At 40.6% G+C, this 22,712-nt stretch overlaps 1 protein-coding gene across 1 annotated transcript in view; it reads left to right on the top strand.

The window, feature by feature from the left end:
* The window catches only part of C8B (complement C8 beta chain), a 35,906-nt gene that overhangs the window by 11,327 nt on the left and 1,867 nt on the right, over nt 1-22,712 (top strand). The window contains exons 3-11 of the mRNA XM_020789857.3: nt 4,030-4,168; nt 6,431-6,572; nt 10,412-10,544; nt 11,378-11,575; nt 14,176-14,416; nt 15,961-16,089; nt 17,977-18,140; nt 20,397-20,550; nt 22,228-22,296. Coding sequence (XP_020645516.3) covers nt 4,030-4,168; nt 6,431-6,572; nt 10,412-10,544; nt 11,378-11,575; nt 14,176-14,416; nt 15,961-16,089; nt 17,977-18,140; nt 20,397-20,550; nt 22,228-22,296 — 1,369 coding nt within the window. The remainder of the gene's footprint in view (nt 1-4,029; nt 4,169-6,430; nt 6,573-10,411; nt 10,545-11,377; nt 11,576-14,175; nt 14,417-15,960; nt 16,090-17,976; nt 18,141-20,396; nt 20,551-22,227; nt 22,297-22,712) is intronic.

Genomic DNA, 22,712 nt, shown 5'->3' with positions numbered 1-22,712 from the left:
GAACTGATGCAGGCGTATTATGCTCTAAGTCATTTGATAAGTTAACCTTGCTGTCAATGAAACTAAAGTATAGTTTTAAGCCACTTTGGAAGGGCTCTATGCTGAAAGGCAGCATAGAAACAATTTCCCCTCTTTCTCTTCCCCCTTTCCCAATAAACCTTCTTCCTTAAAAAAGAGAGAGAGAAAGTGAGAGAAAGGTATCTTGAAATGTAGCTAGGAATTCAAGCAACAAATAGGAACCACTGTATATTATGTCCCAACCTTCTTTTTCTTAGTTGACTGCCTTATCTATAACACCCTCCAGTCAGACACATTGCCTTCAGGCCATTTGGCTTCCTTGCTTCCTGACACCTATTTCTAATCTTCATCCTCTTTCACACAGATATTCCTATCCCTAAGAACTGTCTGATGTTCTAATCCTTGTCAAACTGACAACTTTCCCTTCCTTTAGAAGCTGGATTACAAGTATTTTGACAGCCTTATCCCTTGAACAGCAAGAAAGTTCATGAACATTCCATGCCATCACACCAGCTGAGTCAGCTGGTGTCAGGGGTTGCACTGCCACAAACACAATGCAATATATTTATTTATATTTATTTACAATATTTTTTAGCCGCACCATTGCCAGTGGCTTCTGGGCGGCGTACAACATATAGGTACCGTGTACAACATAGGTCCTGTGTTTCCAGTACTGTGGCTCTCTAGCTCCATGTAATCCAATCTGTGGGACACACATTGAAATTCAGATCAAGATCCCATTATATTTCAAGTGACACTTTTTCAGGTTTCATAGGACATATGTTGCCCCTCAAAGTCAATTTCTGTAACCATATATATTTTAATTATATACTATGTTGGGTACCTGGAGAAGGGCAAGACAAAACAAAATGTTTACTTAATAAGCCAATCCCATACCTTTGTGTCGAAGTGTTTTGTCCCATTCCCACCTGCTTCCTTCCTGAGTATTTAGTATTTATCATCCATCAAGTTGCATATTCTCTTAATACCCTCCTTCTATTTAATGGTAACACTTGAAAATATGGATGCAGAAGTAAAAAAAAGTAGAGGTGGGCAACTTCAGTACATCCAGGGGACAATTTTCTGCCAGCTCCCTGAAAAATTAGGGGGAAGCCCTACAAAAAACTCTAAACCAGTTATGACTGCAAGTTAACTTCCAGTATTGAAAACCAGTTATGGGGAGTGAAGGACAGTGCAGGAAAGCCATGATACCTTTTTAAAAGGAGAAACATCAGTCTTTGCTACTTCTTGGGACAGCAGTTTGCCTTTTCTCTCAGAAAACAAGGAGCAAAAAAGACATTCTGAAGCCATATTTCATCCATCCCAGTATTAAGATACATATTTTACAAGACCCTGTTGCGCTGTACCTATAGCTTAAAGTGATGGCTCATCTCTAGTGTAAGATGATGAAGTCTAACTTTCTGGTAATGTAGTAAGCTCACCAGTCCTTTTTCTTGGTTTCTCAGATTGCTGTCAATATACAGTGCCTTGTGAATGAGGACAGAGGAGCATCTCAATCCCAGTGTTAAAGAGGTGGCTCCCTGCCCAGTCATAAGTCATTTGTGTGTCAATTAATGGAGTACACCCGTGTTGTGGATTCAGGGAGTGTAATCACTTCCATGTCTCCTGAACAAAAAATGTTAGAGAAATCGTCTGCCCTTATCCACTTGTCATTCAGTACTGAGAAAGCCCAACATTTTGAGGCTATGGATGATTTCTTTGAACTAAAGTTTGCCAAATATTAAACAGTTACGAAGGGATACATGAACAAGGTCTACACTCCCCCTCCTTGCATTCTTCTTTGTGTGGGATGTGGCTGAGGAATTGCGGCCCTTCAGATGTTCAGCTGCAATCCTTGTGATATAGAGTCCATATGCGTGGAGTGCCCTCAATAGCCCTGCTTTTGACTGAGAGATTATGGCTCACAGTTGTTCATTTTTCATCTTTGAGCACTTTCCACCTACAAACTGCCTTCAGACAAAGGCCTTGATTGTTACAGACATTAGTGGCAAAACTCCTATTATCCTGGAAAGTGGAGTATAATATTCTTTTGTCACTCTGCTTAGAAGAATTCTTTTGCAGTAGCCATTCTTTGGCCTTGCTCAAAGGCACAGCCTACATATCATTATTTATCATCATTACAACAATAGTATAAGAAGAGAAAAGTAAATACAGGGAACTGGGGAAGGCAGAGATAGCACAGAACTAGCAACTGAGGCAATTACCCTGCCTGTATATGGTTGCATTTAAAGCAGAGGTGTGAACCCTTAGGCCACGTGCAAGCCTGATGTTGTGTTTGTGGCATCTCTAGATTCTTCTACCACTAAAAGAAATTTATTTTAAAAAAAGATGAAGTGGCTCTTCCTTAAATAGGCTGTAGCAGTTCTGGGGGTGGGAAACTGGCCTTCAGACTTGCTGAGCCATGATCAAAAGATATGCAGCATTCTGACCATTCTTCTTGGAACTTGCATGAAACTGAAAATAAGAAAAGCCACTTAGGAGGAGGTTTATATTGTTCCCTGTCAGGTCTTCCTGAAAAGTGCCATCAGTGCTGTTGACGATATGTTGTGCCTATATCCAGTACTCATCCTACTAGCAGTATGAGGTCAGCATGGCTGAAGCCATATGAAAAAGTTACATGAGTATGCTGGATCACATGAAATGGTCCCAGATGGTGTATCAGCCAAATAACAGGTGTATGTGATGTGGCACTCAGTGAAGCAGAGTAGCTAAAATCTTATAGGGATCATGTGCCAGCATGATGCGGACAGTGTGTGTTCTGGAGATGAAATATCTCAAGTTTAAAAAATTACTCTTAGACATTATTTTGTCTCAGAATGCAACAGTGATGTCAGCAGTGATTTGTTAACTTGAGGCAATTTGCCTCCAGAGAGTTGTGAGTGTAATGAATACGATTTGGGCCTGAGAATTCTTTCCCCATATGCCACATTTTTTCTCATGTATAGTGTTTTACAGTGGAGGTTTTGGGAGGGTATCCTTGTCTGGCACTCATACTCTAGGTATGCAGGATCAGACTTTTACAGGTCAGGAAGGCTTCTGGAGATCAAGGCAAAAGATGGGGTGCAGATGAATGCCATGGAAAAAAACAGGTGATCCAAAATAGAAGCCATTTGCAAGAACAGGGAGTCGTAGAGATGACATAGGACTCACAGAACAGCCATAGGAACAGACAGCTGGGAAGAAACACAGACGTCACCCACTGAGCACGGAAAACCAATCTAGTGGAGTGTTGCTGACTTGGCAATCAGTCTGTAACAACTACTGTAGATGTTGCCGCCAGTGGAAGAAGTTGGAGGAATCTTGGCTTCCCAGATTAATTCCATCACTAAACTAGCCTACCAAGAAATATGTACCATCAAGATGACTAGGATCTTCCCTAGACAATTTACCCTTAGGAGCCACTTTAGCAGTGCAAGTTTTCTGAAAGACCACATCCTCCCATCTTCAATTAAGTCTGCTGGTCCATGTCCTGTCCCAGCAGACTTTATTGTAGTCTACATGCTGAAACCAAATATTTAATGACTCTCCAGCTGTGCACAGTTTGATCCGATGCAAGAATAGAGGAAGATGGCTACTCGGTACTGGTGCGGATCATTATGGGACATTTTCTCTGAGCCTCAACTGGACACAGAAACTGCATGTTTTGACTAGCCATGCTAGTCTGTGTTTAGTGTGCTGTTATAAAACTATGTTTTCTTAGAAAACTGCTGGATAGCTCATAGCTTTGGTATCTGGCTTCGGAGCCAGAGGCTGAGAGTTCAGTCCCCCACGGTGCCTCCTTGACATGGGGCTAGACTTGATGATCCATAGGGCCCCTTCCAGCGCTGCAGTTCCAAGATTTCAAGATTAAGCTCTGGGTAGAATAGAGCTATACATCTGATATTTCCTATAGCTGTTTGACACAATCATTAAATACAGAACTATACAAATCTGTGATACATGTCTTTTCATGTAGGAATTCTGAAATTAACGACATCTATTCTGTTACAGTATAGGTTTGCCACAGTGGAACGACCTTCTCAGTTTGGCGGTGACCCGTGCGATTATCCTGACAAAGAAACTGTAGACTGCATTCCAAACAGACCTTGCAGAAACACAGTCAGATGTGAAGGCTTTGTATGTGGCACAGGTGAGTAAATAGGAGAATAATTTGTCCTACCAGACACCCAGTGCCTAAACTCATATCAATTGAATCCAGATTGATTGTAATACAGGGAATGCAAATACAGCATTTACACTACTTGATTTCTCACAACAAAACACTTACTGTACATTGTTTCATAGTAGATTTTTTAAAAATAATATCTACCATCTTTCTTTCTTTCTTTCTTTCTTTCTTTCTTTCTTTCTTTGTTTCTTTCTTTCTTTCTTTCTTTCTTTCTTTCTTTCTTTCTTTCTTTCTTTCTTTCTTTTACAGGAATGAACTTGTTCTTAATGCTCCTTATGGGTTCATTTTGAAAGGTCTAGATAGATCGAAATAAAGGTCATGTATTTTCTCTCATGTCAGATATGACCATCCTTTTTTTAAAAAAAGGTTCCCCTTGACAATTTCTTTTTGTCCAGTCGTGTTCGACTCTAGGGGGCGGTGCTCATCCCCGTTTCCAAGCCATAGAGCCAGCGTTTTGTCCAAAGACAATCTTCCGTGGTCACGTGGCCAGTGCGACTTAGACACGGAACGCTGTTACCTTCCCACCAAGGTGGTCCCTATTGATCTACTTGCATTTGCATGCTTTCAAACTGCTAGGTTGGTGGGAGCTGGGACAAGCGACGGGCGCTCACTCCATCGCGTGGATTCGATCTTACGACTACTGGTCTTCTGACCCTGCAGCACAGGCTTCTGCAGTTTAGCCCACAGCGCCACTGAAGTCAGACCAAATCCACTGAGGCTTGGCCTATTAAACTGCCTTCAACGTCTACATTCAGATTACAGAGGCACAGAGAAGTGTGAAAGACATAGTCAAGATTTATTGAACACAGAAAGCTCGGAACTGACTTAGGGCAACCCTAACAGAGCTTTTAAGGCAAATGATATATTTAAGGAGTCGTTTTACCAGTTCCACACCCCTAGTGAGCTTCCATGGCTGATCAGGGATTTGAACCCAGGCCTCCTGAGTCCTAATCTATTACTCTGTCCACCACAGCCTACTGGATATCCCTATGTTTGGAGATAATACTAAACTGAGATTAATTTAAAAGGCTAAATTTCCTCCTTGCAACCACATCAAAAGATTGTAGCAGAGTGAGATATAGTTTAAAATAATAATCATATGCCATCAAGTCAATTCTGACTTATGGTGAGTCTTTTCAGAGTCCTCTAGGTAACTGGTTCTTAACCTTGGGTTACTCAGGAGTTTTGGACTACAACTCCCAGAAGCCTTCACCACCAGCTGTCCTGACTGGGGTTTCTGGGAGTTGCAGTTCAAAAGCATCCGAGTAACAAAGGTAAAGAACCACTGCTCTAGGTAGACAGTACTCAGAAAAGGTTTACCATTCCCTTCTTCTGGGGACACCCTGGTGCTGTGCAGCTTGCCCAAGGCCACACAGGCTAGTTCTTCTCTGTGGAGGTACTGCGGGGAATTGGACTCCCAACCTCTGGTTCCATAGCCAGGTACCTATCTCACTGATCTATCCAGCCCAAGATAAAATTTATTGTCATATTTTAATAAGGCCATCATGATCGTGATTCATAGCAGATAAAGCAAAGTGTCTCTGTAAACACTGCATCACTAAATTATGGACCCTTCTACACTAAGATGTAATGATGAGACTGGACAGTTTTAAATGGGGAATTACGGTAGACAAATTCATGATGTGTAAGTCATCTTGCTGGCCATTCTGGATCAGAATGCTAAACTACACAAGCCCTTAGTCTGATCCAGCATGGCTGTCCTTTTGTTATGAACAGCACATTTTCAGGCTTTTCAGTATGACACCCAAGCACAGTAACATCATCCTTTCAAACTACTAATAAAGTTCTTCAGTATACAGACCTCTATAATTAACTAGATGACTTGATTATGCATTTCTTACATGTTGCACTGATAGCAAATACAATATTTCTCTGTTCTTTTACTAGTGACAATTTCTGGCCAGTCTCATGTAAGAAGCGCAATGCAATTTGCCTCAGTTTATAAATGTGACTCAGAGTTAGAAGGATGCTACAAAAATATGACACATTGTTGATTATTTCTAATCAACTGTGTGCATATATGTAAGTTATCTAATGTGGTTGCATAAAGATAACAGCCAGGCAAGAGCTTTCCATAGGAAGCCAAAATAAATTAGTAGAATTGACACATTTTAAGGGGACAGGGCATGAAATTGTATTTATTGACTTGAAAGCTGATATCAGATTAACTATCAATTACTGTACTCCCATTCTATGTTGTAGGAAGATGCATTAATCGGAGGCTGCTTTGTAATGGAGAGGATGACTGTGGAGATCAATCGGATGAAAGAAACTGTAAGAAGGTTTATGGGAGGTGCAGCCAGCCCACGGAACAATACTGGGGGATACAGATGTTAGCAAGTGGGTAAGTGCCTCCATGTGATCATGGAGCAGGATTCATCCCAAGGCAAGTTCCTTTCACATCAGTTTCACATAGGTCTGCATGTCACACATACCATAAGAGCTGCTCCTAAATGCTAAGATCTAAATCTAGTTCCTGGTTCCAGCTGGCAAATGTTGAATTGTACATCGACAGTAAGCAATCCTTCTGATTCAACATGAGGACTTTTTTCACATTTTCCAAAGAGATAATTGGGTTCACTTGTAAAGTTTATAAAACCACCCAGAGCTGATTTATAGATGGTGTAGAGGGCTATGGAGAGGTGTTGTCGGTGGAGTAGGGAGCCCTGCCACCCAGACATTCACTCGCCACTTTGAGTTCCCTGTAATAGAAGTGTTGGTTTACTTGGAAGCTGCTCTTCCTTTAGTAGGCTCTGCAAGAGTCCTATAGAATAATTCTAATATAGAATAATTATATAGAGTTATCCATCATATATCTTTGAAAACGCAGTTGCTCAGTAATATAATTCCAGATCAGGATGAGAACTCAACAGTTCTCGTTCTGCTTTGAAACAAATGTTTAGTAATTCCTGTAATAATTCTTAACATCCCAGCAAAAATAAATAAATAAATGCTAAATTGTGATGAGTAAACAGTTAAGCCTGTGATCAGATAAAATACAGTGATATGACAGAGAACAAGATTTATATGGTTCTATAAGGTTGCATGAACATCATTTTCTCCAGTCATGTTATTAATTGTATTACTGGATGATTTTGAAATTCAGTCTTTTGACTGAAACCAGGTTAGATACGCTGAAGCAATAGAGACTCAAAGCAGGTTGATAGTCAGTTTAGATATGCTGACGCAAATGAGATCAAAGCAGGACTCTTTGGAAACTGTGGGGGAAAAGTTCTACTCCCACCACCACCAAGCCTTCTGACCATATGAGTCAAGACAAATATGTGGATACTAAGACACTTGACAATTAGGCTTCTAGCAGGGTAGCCTGTGGTATCAGGCACTCCCTGAAAACAAAAGCCACCAGCCCTTCTCAAACACTAAGTCAACCAGTTTTCATGACACCACAATTCTTACGGAGCTACCATCACTGACCCAGGCCTAGATCCTCAGCTGCTCTCTAATCTAAGAGTGCATCTATGTTATACAACTATAGCAGTGTGATACCATTTGATGTGACTGTATCCTACAGATTTTTGTGATATGTAGTTTGATGAAACACCTAGAAATTTCTTCTAGAGAGCCCTGGTGCTGTCCTCCAAATTTCAGAGCTGTCTAGCAGAGAATTCTAAAGTATTTTAATAATAATCATGTGCTGTAAAGTCAATTCTAGCTTATGGAGATCCTTTTCAGGGTTTCCCAGGTACAGAGTACTCAGAAATAGTTTACAGTTCCCTTCTTCTGGGGATACCCTGGGATTATGCAGCTTAAGGCTACACAGGCTGAGTCTTCTGGGATGCACAATGGGGAATTGAACTCTTAGTTGTTGTTTAATTGTTAAGTCATGTCTGACTCTTCGTGATCCCATGCACCAGAGTAGGCCAGGCCTGCCTATCTTTCACTGTCTCCCGGAGTTTGGTCAAATTCATGTTGCTAGCTTCGATGACACTATCTAAACATATCATCCTCTGTCATCCCCTTCTCCTCTTGCCTTCATACTTTCCCAACATCAGGGTCTTTTCCAGGAAGTCTCCTCATCTCATGAGATGGCCAAAGTACTGGAGCCTCAGCTTCAGGATCTGTCCTTCCAGTGAGCACTCCGGGTTGACCTCCTTCAAAATGGATAGGTTTGTTCTCTTTGTAGTCCAGAGGACTCTCAAGAGTCTCCTCCAGCACCACAATTCAAAAGCATCAATTCTTCTGCGGTCAGCCTTCTTTATGGCCCAGCTCTCACTTCCATACATCGCTACTGGAAAAACCATAGCTTTGATGATGTGGACAAACCATAGATTTGTCAGCAAGGTAATGTCTCTGCTTTTTAAGATGCTGTCGAGGTTTGTCATCACTTTCCTCCGAAGAAGCAGGGGGTCTTTTAATTTTGTGGCTGCTGTCACCATCTGCAATGATCATGGAACCCAGGAAAGTAAAATCTTTTACTGCCTCCATATCTTCCCCTTCTATTTGCCAGGAGGAGATGGGACCAGTGGCCATGATCTTAGTGTTTTGTTGTTGTTGTTGTTGAGCTTCAGACTGTTTTTTTGCCCTCTCCTCTTTCACCCTCATTACAAGGTTCCTTAATTCCTCCTCACTTTTGCCATCAGCGTGGTATCATCTGCCAAATTGAACTCTTTACCAAACTACCAATAACAGGATCTCATAGTATATTAAACCTGTGTAGTATGGCTACACTTTGAGACAGCCATAGCCACAGGCTTCTTCATTCATTGTTCAGTTTTACTTTCATTCTTTCACTCCGTGTGGGGATATACTACTTGAGCCAGGACCAAAACTGATACCAGCTGTGTTAAGAAGGTTAAAGTGTGATATTTTGCCAAATGTATTCTTTAGTAACTGAAAAACGGACAGTGATTTTGCAGTTATCCCTATCAGGTGTGTTTTTCATTGTGTGGAACTTATACCTAGTTCCTTTTTCTATAAGTTGCTCTGTGAATAGGCTATATAATTTATTTGATCCCACAAAATGTGAATGCACCATAAAGGTAGTGGGCTACCCCAAGTGACACTTCCAAACCACCAGGAGAATATCCCCTACAGTATCCCAAATAATGGAGTCTGGCATATTATATGCTTTCTTTTTGCACAAGGCACTGTGAACAGTATCAATTTCACAAAATAAATGAATGAACGAACAAACAAACAAACATACATCTTCTCAATTTCATGTCCTAAATGTAATGTTTGTTTAGTTTCTCCTAGAGCTCTAAAATCTTATCAATTCATTTTCAAATTAGGCATCATAATAATTATGCATGTCCTCCCCCAATAGGCATTCATGATCCTTAGAACTAAACTACAAAGCACTTTTTTGTGTATATCAGGGGATGTGATCCCTTCTTTTTGTGCCCAGATTCTCCATCTTGTTGCTTACATCCCCTCCCCCGTTACTGAGATATAGAATTTTGCACATGTGTGTGGGCACACATAGTCTCATTCAACTTTATTCAGTTCACTTGGTATCATTTCACCATTTTGATGGTGTGTGTATGCTAATAGTTTGTGTACTAAATTGAAGAAATTGCACTATTTGGAGCCCTCCCTGATTACTACTATTATGAAAAGTTCCCTATTTGCTTTTTCCTAGAGACTCAAGGCATCTTACAATTAAAATGGATGAAAGTGAGCACTAATATGTAATATAAAACATGTCTCCACCGCAAAAGAACAAATTTGGGGATAATCAGTTCTCATACGACTGATATTTAAAAATCAACCAGTTGTAGCCCAACAAATGCACAGGAATAGAGAAACATCAGGGATAATAGTTATTATTATTATTTATTTATTTCTGTTATTTGTATAACACCCCATTAGGGCACAGCACTAATTCACAATATTAGAGGTTCCTCTAACCTAATAGCTAAAATTATGTTGCTTAGCATAATAGGTCACACTAGAGTAGTCCCATTGAATCAGTAAGAATTTGGCAAGTCAATTTCTCCATAAACTCCATTGGTTCAAATGGGATTATTTTTTAGCTTATTCAACCCTTATTTTACATGAGTTTATGGACTTTCATTAGTTCATATAGAAAATGGAATGCCCAATTTAAAAAACTGAAATTTGTTAGCCAAAACAAAAAACAAAAATATATAATTTACTTTGTACAGAATTATTAAATAATGTGTCAACACTGTAACTTTACCCATGTCTCTTTTTCCCCAGGTTAAATATTTTCACAAACCATCTGGAAGGATTGGTTCTTGACCATACATATTATGCTGGATCATGTGCTCCCCAGTATATAGCAGACACTAGCTTTAGAAAACCATTCAATGTGGAAAGTTATTTGGCTGAGGTATGTATCAAAGAGTTGTATTTGCATTTGAGATTTGTGACATGATCTGTCACTTCCTGTTGCTAAAAAAGAAATCTTCTGGCCCACCGGGGTTGAGAAGGGGAGACCTACAGACAGTGAAATTATATGTAGAGGTCAAATCATGCTCCCTAGAGGCTTCTGAGGGAATGGTTTGCCATGTTACGCACCCAGCATTAGCAGGGATCTGGAAGGTAGCCTATGATGGCCCAAAGAAGGTTATAATGGATCCTGGATCCTCAGAAGCTGCTAACTTCTATAGATGAAGAAGCAATACATAGTTCTCTAGTATTTATGTCACTGAGACAATTAACCTTATGCATACTTACTAAAATGTGTTCCAGACCACAAGTGCTTATGAAGAATTAAAAATACAAAAAACCACCAAAATCAAAAACATGATGCCCTGCATCCATGAGCAAAACCCACAGGGCCCAAAAACATCTGAGGCCGTTACCAATTTCTAAAGCATGGTAGTGATATTATTGAACACATTTTAAAGCAGTCAGAATTGATCAAAATTCAGCCAGAAGTGAAATTTCCTAGGTTTAGGTCATGTTCAGCTTTACATATGCTGTTGAGAGCATGTCTTTTGTCCTTTTTTTAAATCCCTTGTTCACCTACGTTCCATGCATAGCATGGTGACAGTGGAGGTAGGAGTGGGGGGGGGGGGTGACGGCTAACACCAGCAAAAGTCAGCTAGTTCCATTGATGCACTCTATATCCTCTTCAAATTTATTTGGTCCCAACCTGTTTCTGATATGAAATTTTGATGCAAAGGAAAAAAAATCTCTTTTTTTCCTTTTTTTGTTTAGACCAAAGGCAAATATGAATTTACATCGAACGAATATGAATCATATTCAAGTTTTGAAGAGAACGTCTCCAAGGCCAAATCAAAACAACAAAGCTTCAGCATTGGAATAAAAATACCCGGGATATTTGAATTTGGTTATAGTCAGGATGACACGAGATACAAGAAATTTGTTGAAAGGACAAAGCGTTTCTCCTCAACGGTAAACATGCTTCTGCTTCATTCTAGACTTATTTTAAGGAGGAAAATGTGTTGCATTCACATGGACGACAACTCTTTGTAGGTGTCAGGATCTCTGTAGGATAAGTCATGTATCGAAGGAGAATGTATGGGTCCTGCCCCCTTGATGTCACTCCTGCTACCCATCTAACCACAGAGGACGATGAGCCTGAAAACCAGCAGCTTCTGCTAGCCACTGGGGCCGTCTCTACATGAGTCAGAAATATCAGAATTCTGGCTCAGGTAAACAACCCCCCAAGGATAGTAGAGTTTTTTTTTTCATTTAAACCCATCACCCCTTCCCTCCATATACAAGAGGACAACAAAAGTGATGCCAAAGAAGATGGAGCTAGAGTGCTCCCCTCTACAGTAGAGTATTTTATCCTCTTTCTATTGCCCAAAGAGGGCTTATTCCTCTGGGTAGGGGCAAATGATTAGTTCTCACAAGGGAGGGCTGTGAAGCCTCACGGTCATAAAAAATAAAAATCCATGAACTGAGGTTAGAGGGGGTAAAGTGGTAGTCTTTTTGGCTGATGATGTCAAGCTATTTTAGGAGATTAGAACAGAGATAGATTAGAAAAAGCTTCAAAACTATCCATCAGAACTGGTGGAAGGGATATTAAAATGGCAAGTGAGATCCAATGCAAATGAGCGTAAGGTGATGCCTACTGGAAGTGGATTTGATCCACAAAAGCTCACATTAAAATATAAAGGTCTTTAAGGAGCCACAGGTTTGGGTGTTTTTTTTTAGTTTTAATTTTTGTTTTTGTTGTTCTTTTTTTTTCTTTGGATTTTGTCTATTGAAGCAAGAAATCCAAAATTTATAAAAGAACTGACAGGATCTGAGCAGGCTAAATTGCTGATCTGTGTGGCAAAAGATGTGAAGACAGTCTGCAGTGAATTACATGCGCCTTTGTGTGGATATTATGGGATAGGCATTTGATGGAAACGCCCTATGTCTTGCCTGCCATGGATGCTTAAGAATCTACTTTTTCAAAGGTAGCATCTTTTATGGCTGCCATCTTGCCCTTGGAACCCCCAAATGGTTGTCAGGATGAACATCCAGGGCTGTGCCAATGTTCGACCGGTGAAGGAACAAGATAGGTGCTGTCAGTTCAGGATACGGCAGCGGAAGTGAAGAAACCAAACTGTTCAACTGCAAGGCAGTCATGACAGTAATATATAATGAAAACTGTTCGCAAGTCTTCAGTGGTTTAATCATAAGACACAAGCAGGCCATTTTGCCTTGAGAAAGCAGAAGAATCCAATGAATTATTTTATGCTGAGAGCAGTGCACATGGCAAGAAATACTTGCAGCATTACTATAATTTCTACAAGTTATCCATAAAAATATAGGTGTTCCTTTAACTCAGAACGCAATTCAGTTTTTTGTGTGTTCCATAAAGTTACTTCCCGTGTATGACAACCCCATTTGATTAATGGTCCTATCCTTAGCAAACCTGCTCAAATCTTGCAAACTAAAGACCATGGTCTTTTGTTAGCCCAGTCCACCTCGTCTTTTGTCTTTCACTTTACTTTGTTGCCTATCATATGTCCTAGTATCATTGTCTTTTCCAGGAAGTCTTGTCTTCTCATGATATGTTCAGAATAAAACAACCTCTGTTTAGCCATTTTGTCCTCACCATCCTATTTAAATGGAAACATTGGGACTACATTTCTTATTAGAAGTTATTGAAAACTCCCAAATTATATGAGCAGAATAACCTGCACATTCTTGATTACATGAGAAATCAGAGTTTTTAAAAGGCCATAATAATAAAGTTTGAATAGGTAGACAACACATCCTGCTCATGGAAGATGACATGAAGAGGAAAGCCTCCTTTGTTTCTGAAGACTTTCCATGATTTTAAATCATGGAAAACAAGAGATTAACATTTCACAGGGGAGAGATGAGACAAAGTCACCCCACCCAGCATGTGCTTTTAGAGGGAAATGGACCCACGAGGAGAAGATGGAGCTATTACAATCCCTCTCCTCACATCTCCAAAGTTGTAACACCTGAACTGGGTTAATGTACATTGATATATTTATAATGTCGCCGGGTAGGTGGGGCTCGTCAGCCATGGAAGGCAGCTCATCTAGGAGAAGGAAAACTCCGATTTCAAACCTCCACTGCCTTGTGGCTATATCCACTCATGGAAAAGGCTTCAGGAGTTAACCTAGAGGCAAAATCCGGAGCTGGAGTCCCGAAGGCAGCTCGCGTTGTTCTGCCAACTCCTGCGACATTGCTGGAACCAGTTGTATTGGCTCTTGCCTTTTCATTGGACCATTTCAGCAATGTGGAGAGGGGGGGCCTGCTGCTTGGGTAACAGCCTATCCTCCATATTACCTTACCTGGACTTCATGCTCTGGAGAGGACACTCCTCAATTCAGAGCATGTCACCATAGTCTCTTGAGACTGAAGGATGCCTATGATGATATTTATAATGTGTATTTGGTGCAAACAGCAACGTAGGTCTGAAGATATGTATGTAGATATGTATGTGCATATCAAAGTGTTTAAAGTAGAACATTTCACAAGGACACCACTGCTTTTCTTTTGACACTTTCATTTCAATACAGTCTAGCAAATTTATCCATGCCCGCTCTGAGCTGGAAGTGGCACAGTATAAGCTGAAGAATCAGAACCTGATGCTCCACTATGAGTTCTTTCAGAGAGTTCTCCAATTGCCCTTAGAGTACAGCTATGGGGAATATCGAGAGCTCTTCAGAGACTATGGAACACATTACATCAAGGAGGCAACTCTTGGTGGAGTTTATGAATATACCTTGATCTTGAATAGCGAAGAGCTTCAGAAAGCAGGTAAGTGGGCAAAGGTGGCTGCCGATCAATGAGGGGATGTTACGCTGGTGTATTATCTTAACCAGCTAAACCCTATGACATTGTGCATGATGCTACGTTTGGGGAAACAACAGGCAATTTTTTTAATTGAAGGAATCTGGATGATAATACAGGATTATATTTTGAAGCAATATTCTTTATTTGGGCATGAAGTCATGAGAAATATTTACATTATTTAATCCATTCTTTCTCTTGCATGAATATTTCTTCTGCTCATCCTTAAAGATTATGGTGGTTTAGAGACTTTTGACAATCACGTGAATGACCTGCAGACATTTCCCTGGGGCGATGATGTGGTCAAATCGTTTGCAAAAAACAAACATGCACCTTAATTTCCTGCAAGTTCTCCAAGGCTCCCAACAGTTAATCTCCTTTTCCTTTCTGTGTGCATCCAGCTTGTAGGAATCTTTATTTTAAAAAAACTAACCAACTCAACAGCAAGTAATTTACTGGGATGGCTCTCCTATCTGACACTACTCTTACTGTTTGATGGATGGTGCTTTCACAAGGGCTAGTGTTCACTGTGTAGAACAAAGAGAGCTCTGGGCTGTTAATCAATAGCCTTAGTTTCTCATATACCCATTGACGAAGGGAGGTTGACAAACAGCCTGTAGAACGGCTTTTGGACCCTTTGAATGACATGTAAAGACAGGGACCCAGGTAAGATTATGTGCACACACAAAACACTTTTCAGCATAGGACATTGGTGGGACAACTATTTTGTCGCTTTTGTTGTTAAAAATCTCTTGTTCCTCATGAGGGATTTTTCAGAATTGGAATGTTTTTTCCCCACCCACCCCTCTTTTTTTGGACTACAACTTTCAGAATCTTTCCAAACTTGAGGACTTTTGAGGATCTGTACGGGCTACTGCTGAGCAGAGAAAAACCAGAAATATCGCTCTGTTCAGAACATCTGCCAGTGTCAGCCAATGTGTTTTCTCACTTGGAGAATACAGCATGGGTTTTAAAAGATCCTCCAGGAACATTTTAGAACTCATTGCTCACCTTCTCAAGCTCTATAGATCTTTTATTCCAGTCTACCTTTCTCTAGAATAAAGCTATAAGCTATACCTCTGGTATTAGACACAGGTTCATAGAAAAATGATTACAATATGGATAGTTCCTGATAATCACCTAATTCTTATTCCAAGATAGACCAGCACAACTGTCCCTCTAATCCTGGCAATGATCCATACTGCTCAGAGTTTGGAAAGTATCCTAATTTTTGAACTACTGCTCCAAGGATAACCCAGCCAGGATTGTGGAAGTTATTGTCCGAAAGAGTAATTTTTCATGCTCTGATGGCACAGGATGGGGATTTTCGCTGACTCAAATATTATGATTTGAAAAGAGATATCCCTCTATGAGCTGAGGTCACCTGCCTTCATGCAGAATCATCACCCAATTTTCTGTGGTGACTGGAAGAAATTAGCATTTCTAGTGCTGTGGGAAGCTTGAATCCATGCTTATATTGCTTTTAATAAATATTTGTTCTGTTTTTAAAGGTTACTCTTTAAGTGATGTCCAATCTTGTACCCAAGCTGGCCTTAAACTTGGTGTAAATATTAAGGGAATTTATGTGTCAGCTGGATTATCAGGGGGAAGCTGTGCTGCCCTTTTAAAGGAAATTGGAGGTAAGCCTGTGGCAGATGAATTATATCAACAATGCCTCTGCATGTTATGTTTTGTAATAAACAAAATATTTGTCTGGAAAAGTAAAAAATAGAGTAAAAGTTAATTTACATGTTGATTAACAATTAATTGTAGATGTTAGGTTTCATAAAGTATAGTGCAGTTTCCAAATTCACTGGGCTAAAGTTTAGAAAGTAAGGATAAATCACTATAATCTTTCCATGATCATTATGTCAGTAGGAAAACAACTGTTGGTGCTTAATATGAGAATGATGTCAAAGAAAGAAGGCAGGAAGGAAAGCAGTAGGAGGAGCATTCATGGTTTATCAACAGGCTAAACAACTCAGTTGAAAACAAATTATGTCTAATATTGACTTGATAATGGACCACTATAGAGATGAACAAGATCTACAGCATCATCTCAAAAGCTCTGTGCTTTGAGATGACAATATTTATTGGGATGCATGGGAATTATAGATGATGGGCACTGTAGTTGTGATACAAAATGTCTGGAGTGTAGCAGTTTGGGATAGCTGGCATAGAAAACCAGGGTTGTGGTTCTCTTCCAATTTACCTGAGAATATGCCTTAGCACATGTTCATGCCTACTCAGAACTATGTCCTATCAATATGTGAAGTGATAGAAATGGCCAAGGGCGTCCACAGAAATAATGGGGGAGGGAGGTCAAGACTATTAATGGCACCTGTGCATTGTTGAGAGAGTGAGTGTGGTGCAGGAGGTAAAATGGCAGACTAGGCCTCAGAAGATGTGGGTGCAAACTATAGGGTAGCAATTAGCTGGATGTGACTTAACAGCATATAATACATACAGGCACATATTGTTGATCTAACTGTAGTTTTTACCTGTTGACATATTTAAAAAATGCTAGGTATAGGATTGGGGAAAGGGAGGGTGGAATTGCTGCTTTCTGTAGATAGCCATGGAAGTGGGACCTCATCTCAATACCCCAATACTCAATACTAAGAGCTATACTCCTGCTCATCACTGTAGAAAAGAACTTGAAAGAGAGTTTCTGGAATGGACTTCAGGCCTCATTGTGGGAGAAGTTTCAGCCATGAAGAAGTGGCAATAGCTCCCCCTCCCGCCACATTACACCTCCAACCCACATTTGCTGTGTTCTCCTATACCCGTAACTATATAGCAGGGAATGACATCTCGGAAAACAGGAAAGATATGGGGAGAGTTCATTATCCTTTCTTAACTTTCTCAAACGCCTTGAGAAACACCACCTATTAGAGGGTCTGAGTGCACTCTGTGTTGTGGTGGCAGCTGTCTCAGTGCTTGTTCTTCTTAGCTATATATATATTCTGTTTTTAGCATCAGTGAGTACAAGCTGGCAACTGAGGAAGGCCAGGGAGAGATAAAGACTGATTGGCCAAAGGCCATCCAGTGAGTTTCACGATTCAATAGGGATTAACCATGGAGGAAACACCTCAGAATGCCAATGATGTGTGTGTGTGTGTGTGTGTGTGTGTGTGTGTGTGTGTGTGTGTTGCGTGCGCGCGCGCACACACACACACACACACACATGCATGCATGTGCATGCATCTGTGTGTTTCTTCTTGTATTATTACATATTTTGACTGCACTGTCAGATCCCATGAGATAATAAAAAAGAATATATATACAATTACTGTCATTCTGAGATTTTTCTTCCATAGTTCTTATATTTTAGTGAATGACTAAGCCTTAAGTTGCCTCAATTCTAATCCAACAACTACACCAGCACATTGATTCTCAAGCGTTATACTAGCAGGTGGTCCATTCACACATCCAGGTTATTTTATAATGTATGATGGTCAAAGGGTAAACATGCCTAAGTAAACTCATGCAAGTTTTGAAACTATGGCTTGATCAACTTTTTACAGAGAACACATTCGAAAGGAAATTTGTGGACGACTTTGTTGCTCTCGTCCGTGGAGGTGCAAGTGAACCAATTACAACGCTTGCTGCCAAAAGCCTGCCAACTCCAGAGCTGATGCAACAGTGGGGAGAAGCAGTGCAGTACAACCCTGAAATCATCCAAATGAAGGTGATATACTGTAAAGCAAATCAGCACACCCCACAGTGTATCAACTAACAGCCAAATTGGCTGGGAGGAAAGAGCCTGTAAAAACGTGTTACAGTTTCAGAAATACAGTTCTTTGGTTTTCATTATATGTAAAACCTTGGATGCAGCCAAGATGGAGGAAAATGTCTTTACTTGCCACCTGAAAGTCAATGGGAAGATTTTGCATCAGCTTCTAAGGCTTGGTTTTACAGAAATCTCTCTCTTCTTTTCTTATTCTATCCCATCTTGGTACTCCTTTCTTATATTAATTGTCTTAATATTGCAATTGTATTTATATGATTAGATATTTTTATATTGATTTATTTTATGTTGTAAGCCGCCCCGAGTAGACATGGTCTAGACCAGTGGTCCCCAACCTTGGGCCTCCAGATGTTCTTGGACTTCAACTCCCAGAAATCCTAGCCAGCAGAGGTAGTGGTGAAGGCTTCTGGGAGTTGTAGTCCAAGAACATCTGGAGGCCCAAGGTTGGGGACCACTGGTCTAGAGGGGTGGGATGTAAATAAATAAATAAATAAATAAATAAATAAATAAATAAATAAATAAATAAATAAATAAATAAATAAATAAATAAATAAATAAATAAATAAATGTTTGTGAAATACCACCTGAGAACTGGGGGAATCATATAGAACTGGGCCATGGTAGAGAGAGAAAAGGGGTCATGGCTGAAAACCAGGAGTAGGTATCTTTCAAGAATGGTAGCTTTGGTATCAGAAGGTTCCTCCACTTAATTTTCCTCAACTCCTCCTTCCATTCTAGAGTCCGCCCTGTTCAGAAGCATCCCTCTTGGTCTCAGGAGAGATTTTCCAAAGAGCATGGGTTTCCTTTTTTGGCAGCTTGGGGTTTCCTCAGACCCCTTCTGCTGAAATGTCTTGGGATCCCTGAGAGGCCAACATCTGACCAACTTCCATGATTGTGTAAGCAGGAAAGATTATGATGGTGGTGTTTGGCTTTGATCCTGCTTTAGTCATAGTTAGAACACAATGAAATAAATGGGACATAAGGCTCAGTGGTTCTGGTGGGGTCTGGTCTAAATATGACTTTGTTTCAGTAGGGTTTAGTCTAAGCACAGCTAAATCTTGATCTGAGCCATAAAAGATTAAGTGTTGCTTGATCATATTTTGAATAGATCACAATGAAATCTGGGAGTGCCACTCCCAACCCTCCAACCCCCCCCCCTCCAGTCCTTGGAAAGAGAATCCCAAAGCCTAGAAGTCCTGTTTGTCTTAGGAGAGGCTGCACTTTGGGGTCTAGTATAACCTGTGATGGGTTTCTGGGTACAGGGAAATGGCCTCTGACAAAAAAATTTTCGCCTGCTTTTCACACTTCCAGGTTTGTGGTGAAGTTCTAGAGTAGAGGCATGTGAATGTGTGCTACAACTCTCTCTCTCTTCCTGCTGTCTCAGCCCGAGCTACATTGCAGGATGCTTGCAAGACTGAAGGAGTGGAGTGTTATGGTTGTTGTGGGTTTTTCGGGCTCTTTGGCCGTGTTCTGAAGGTTGTTCTTCCTAACATTTCACGTAGCACACTCTGTGCTGTCCTCTGAAGATGCTGGCCACAGAGACTGGCGAAACGTTAGGAAGAACAACCTTCAGAACACGGCCAAAGAGCCCGAAAAACCCACAACAACAACCATTAGATCCCGGCCGTGAAAGCCTTCACGAATACAGTGGAGTGTTAACTTCTTGGAAAGGCAGGGTGTAGCTGAAGCTCATTAATATGGGAAAAGAAGGAAGCAAGCAAGCAAGGAGCTACTGCTCAGTGCTAGAGATGTTACACGTGAAAGGTTTCTGAGTGGTCCAGGCTCGACGACTGTCTGAAGCCGCAGAGAAGCCCTTCCAGCCATCATAGACAATAGCTATCGGAACTAGTAATTTGCTTACTTAGCATGTGATCTCATGGGGAAACAGGTCACGATTTGAATAGCTTGTGGAGCACTCTGGTGTGATCTATTTCCAGTGATTACACAATGCAGGGGATACTGCTTTTGGGAGATGGGCTAGGGTGTTTCCCCTGCAGATGGATAGACTGCTTTAAGGGAGATTGTTCCAATGGAAGGAATCCTTTTCAGTGCAATCAGACATGCTTTGACAGCCATCTGATTGCAACCTCCGTGTAGCATGGTTTCCCAGATCTGACATACTCAGTTCAGAAATGTTTTTCTACTTTCACGCAGAGCATATTGCCAGCAGTTTCCCTCTTTTTTTGACCTCCACAGGTAGAGCCCCTTTATGAGTTAATTACTCCAAGCACCTTTGCCAATGCGAATAACCTGAAACAAAACATGAGGCGTGCCCTGGAGGAGTTCCAACAAGAATCGAGCAGCTGTCGTTGTGCTCCTTGCCAGGGTAATGGAAACCCTTTCCTGAAAGGTGAGATCTGGTCTGTCCTGTTGTATATCTGTGATCACCATGGACTGTCGGTTGCCCCAGCTGTCTTCATTTTCTGATTATTCCCATTAAATATTGTTAAGAAGAAAATATAATAGAATGGGCTAGTAATTTAAATGTCACCATTGCTTTACAGGCAGCCCAGCAAGATAAGGGACGAAGCCACATTGGCAAGGAGAAAGTAATCTTAATCATTTACATTTAAGAAGACTTTTCTAGCTCAATTATGCATAAAACACACAGTTGCAATCTGCTTAAAATCTCTTTCAGAAATAGCTTTGCTGAGCTTCGTGTGCTCACTCTACTCTCTGGCCGTTCGTTAGTGTTTCTCTTAGTTCTTGGAAGATGAAATGCCATCTGCAACTGCTAAAGATCATTATCCTTGTCGTCATCGGAGACTTGCATTACACACTTTTTCCTGTTCCCATTTTCTGCTATTCTTGCTTTAAAAATGACATAGCTTTAACTGTAAGGGTGTGTGTGTGTGTGTTAATAATCTTTAATTACACCAAAATTTGCAGCTTGAACTTATGAATCCGCCTGAAGGGCCAAAAGAGATATTTTATGAATATGGATCATGCTGTATGTATCTTATTTTGCCTTTGTTAATTGCAGGGCAAGCATTGCCAGCAAGAGATGGCAGTTCTTGTCAGAAATGCTTTGCATAGGTTGGGGAGACTTATGGACACCCTGCCAAGCATGGAATCTAAATGAGATGCACACACCCCAAATACATGGCTAGTCACAAAGAAATAGCAAGGTCTATTGGTGGTGAGGTAGGGGGGAAAAAAGGAGCAGCGTCAAGCCCAGTATAATATGTAAGCAGCTTTCCAAAGTTTCTCCTGGAAATAACTGGATCAGATAAGCTTCTACTATATCAGAACATAGCCAAGTTCCACACTGTCAGCTCTGAGCAGTATAGTGTCTCTCCAAGGTGTTAGGCAGTGGTCTTTCACCTTAGCTTAGGAGATCCCTTTTAATTAGAAAAAGAAAAGATAAAGAAAAGAAAACATTATGGTGCCTTCAAGACCAAGTGCAATATTTTATGTGAGCTTTCACAGACAACTCCACTTCCTCAGAAACAAAAGGGCTTGTTCATGAAAGCTCACATTAAAATGTAGCAGTTGATCTTTAAGGGCCCACAATGTTTTTGTCTTCTTTCGCTTTTATTTTTCCTTTGTTTTTGCCTTATATGCTAGCACAGACTAACATGACTACTTCTTCTAAAAAATTAATTAGAGATGGCTGGGGTTGAATCTAGGGCATTCTCAATGCAAAGCACTTGCAGTGAAGTACGGTCCAGTTCTATCTCATCTCCACTGCCTGTTAGAGATGAACAGAATGTATCACATTTCCGTCATTTCAGTTTGCCTTTACACAATGAGACACTTTAGCAAGGAACCTGAAAACTCTTTGAGATTCTCACCTCCAAGAATGAGGGGAATGAATGGGTCATAGGTCCGGAATTTGCATAAAATCTTTACCATCCTCTGAGTTGAGAAGCAAAGTGTGCACATAGGAAGCGCAGAAGGACTGGTTGGTTAATAAGAAAGATGCAAACAATCTATCCAATACTTCAAATCATTACACAGAGCAACTATGTTACACAGTGAAACATGGAGGCAGAAGTAAAGACATCTTACCTCTTATATTTTGCAGGGACTCACTGTGAGTGCATTTGTCCTTTAGGACATCGGGGTCTTGCATGTGAGGAGACACTAAGGACTGGTAAGAGTGATTACAAAAAAACCTTTAAAAATATAAAGAAAAAGGAACTCTGTCAAAAGAAAACAATTGCAGAAAGGCTGTAGTTAATATCGTGCATTTCCCTTCTTTTGTTCCACATCTAAAAATACTTTCTCAAAACACATCACAATCCTAGAACATGTGCCTTTGTGTATAGAAGCCAGTGGGATAATCCTGGGTTTTCTGTGCTGCCTACCATTTTAATGCTTTCCCTGTACACTTTGTAGAATCTGTAACTTGCAAATTCTAATCTCTCCTGAAGTGGCGTCTTCCATATCAGCTTATTGAATTCATGGCTTCCCCCTATGGGTCCATGGGCATGGAGACGAAGTTAATTGTTGGGTGTTAGTTCAGAGCCAGGCTGAGCAACTCTGAAGGTCCAGGAGCTGTGTTGTTGT

The sequence above is a fragment of the Pogona vitticeps genome, chromosome 4 (assembly GCF_051106095.1).
Source record: "Pogona vitticeps strain Pit_001003342236 chromosome 4, PviZW2.1, whole genome shotgun sequence".
Classification (NCBI taxonomy): Eukaryota; Metazoa; Chordata; class Lepidosauria; order Squamata; family Agamidae; genus Pogona; species Pogona vitticeps.
This window is presented reverse-complemented; position numbering and strand designations above follow the sequence as displayed.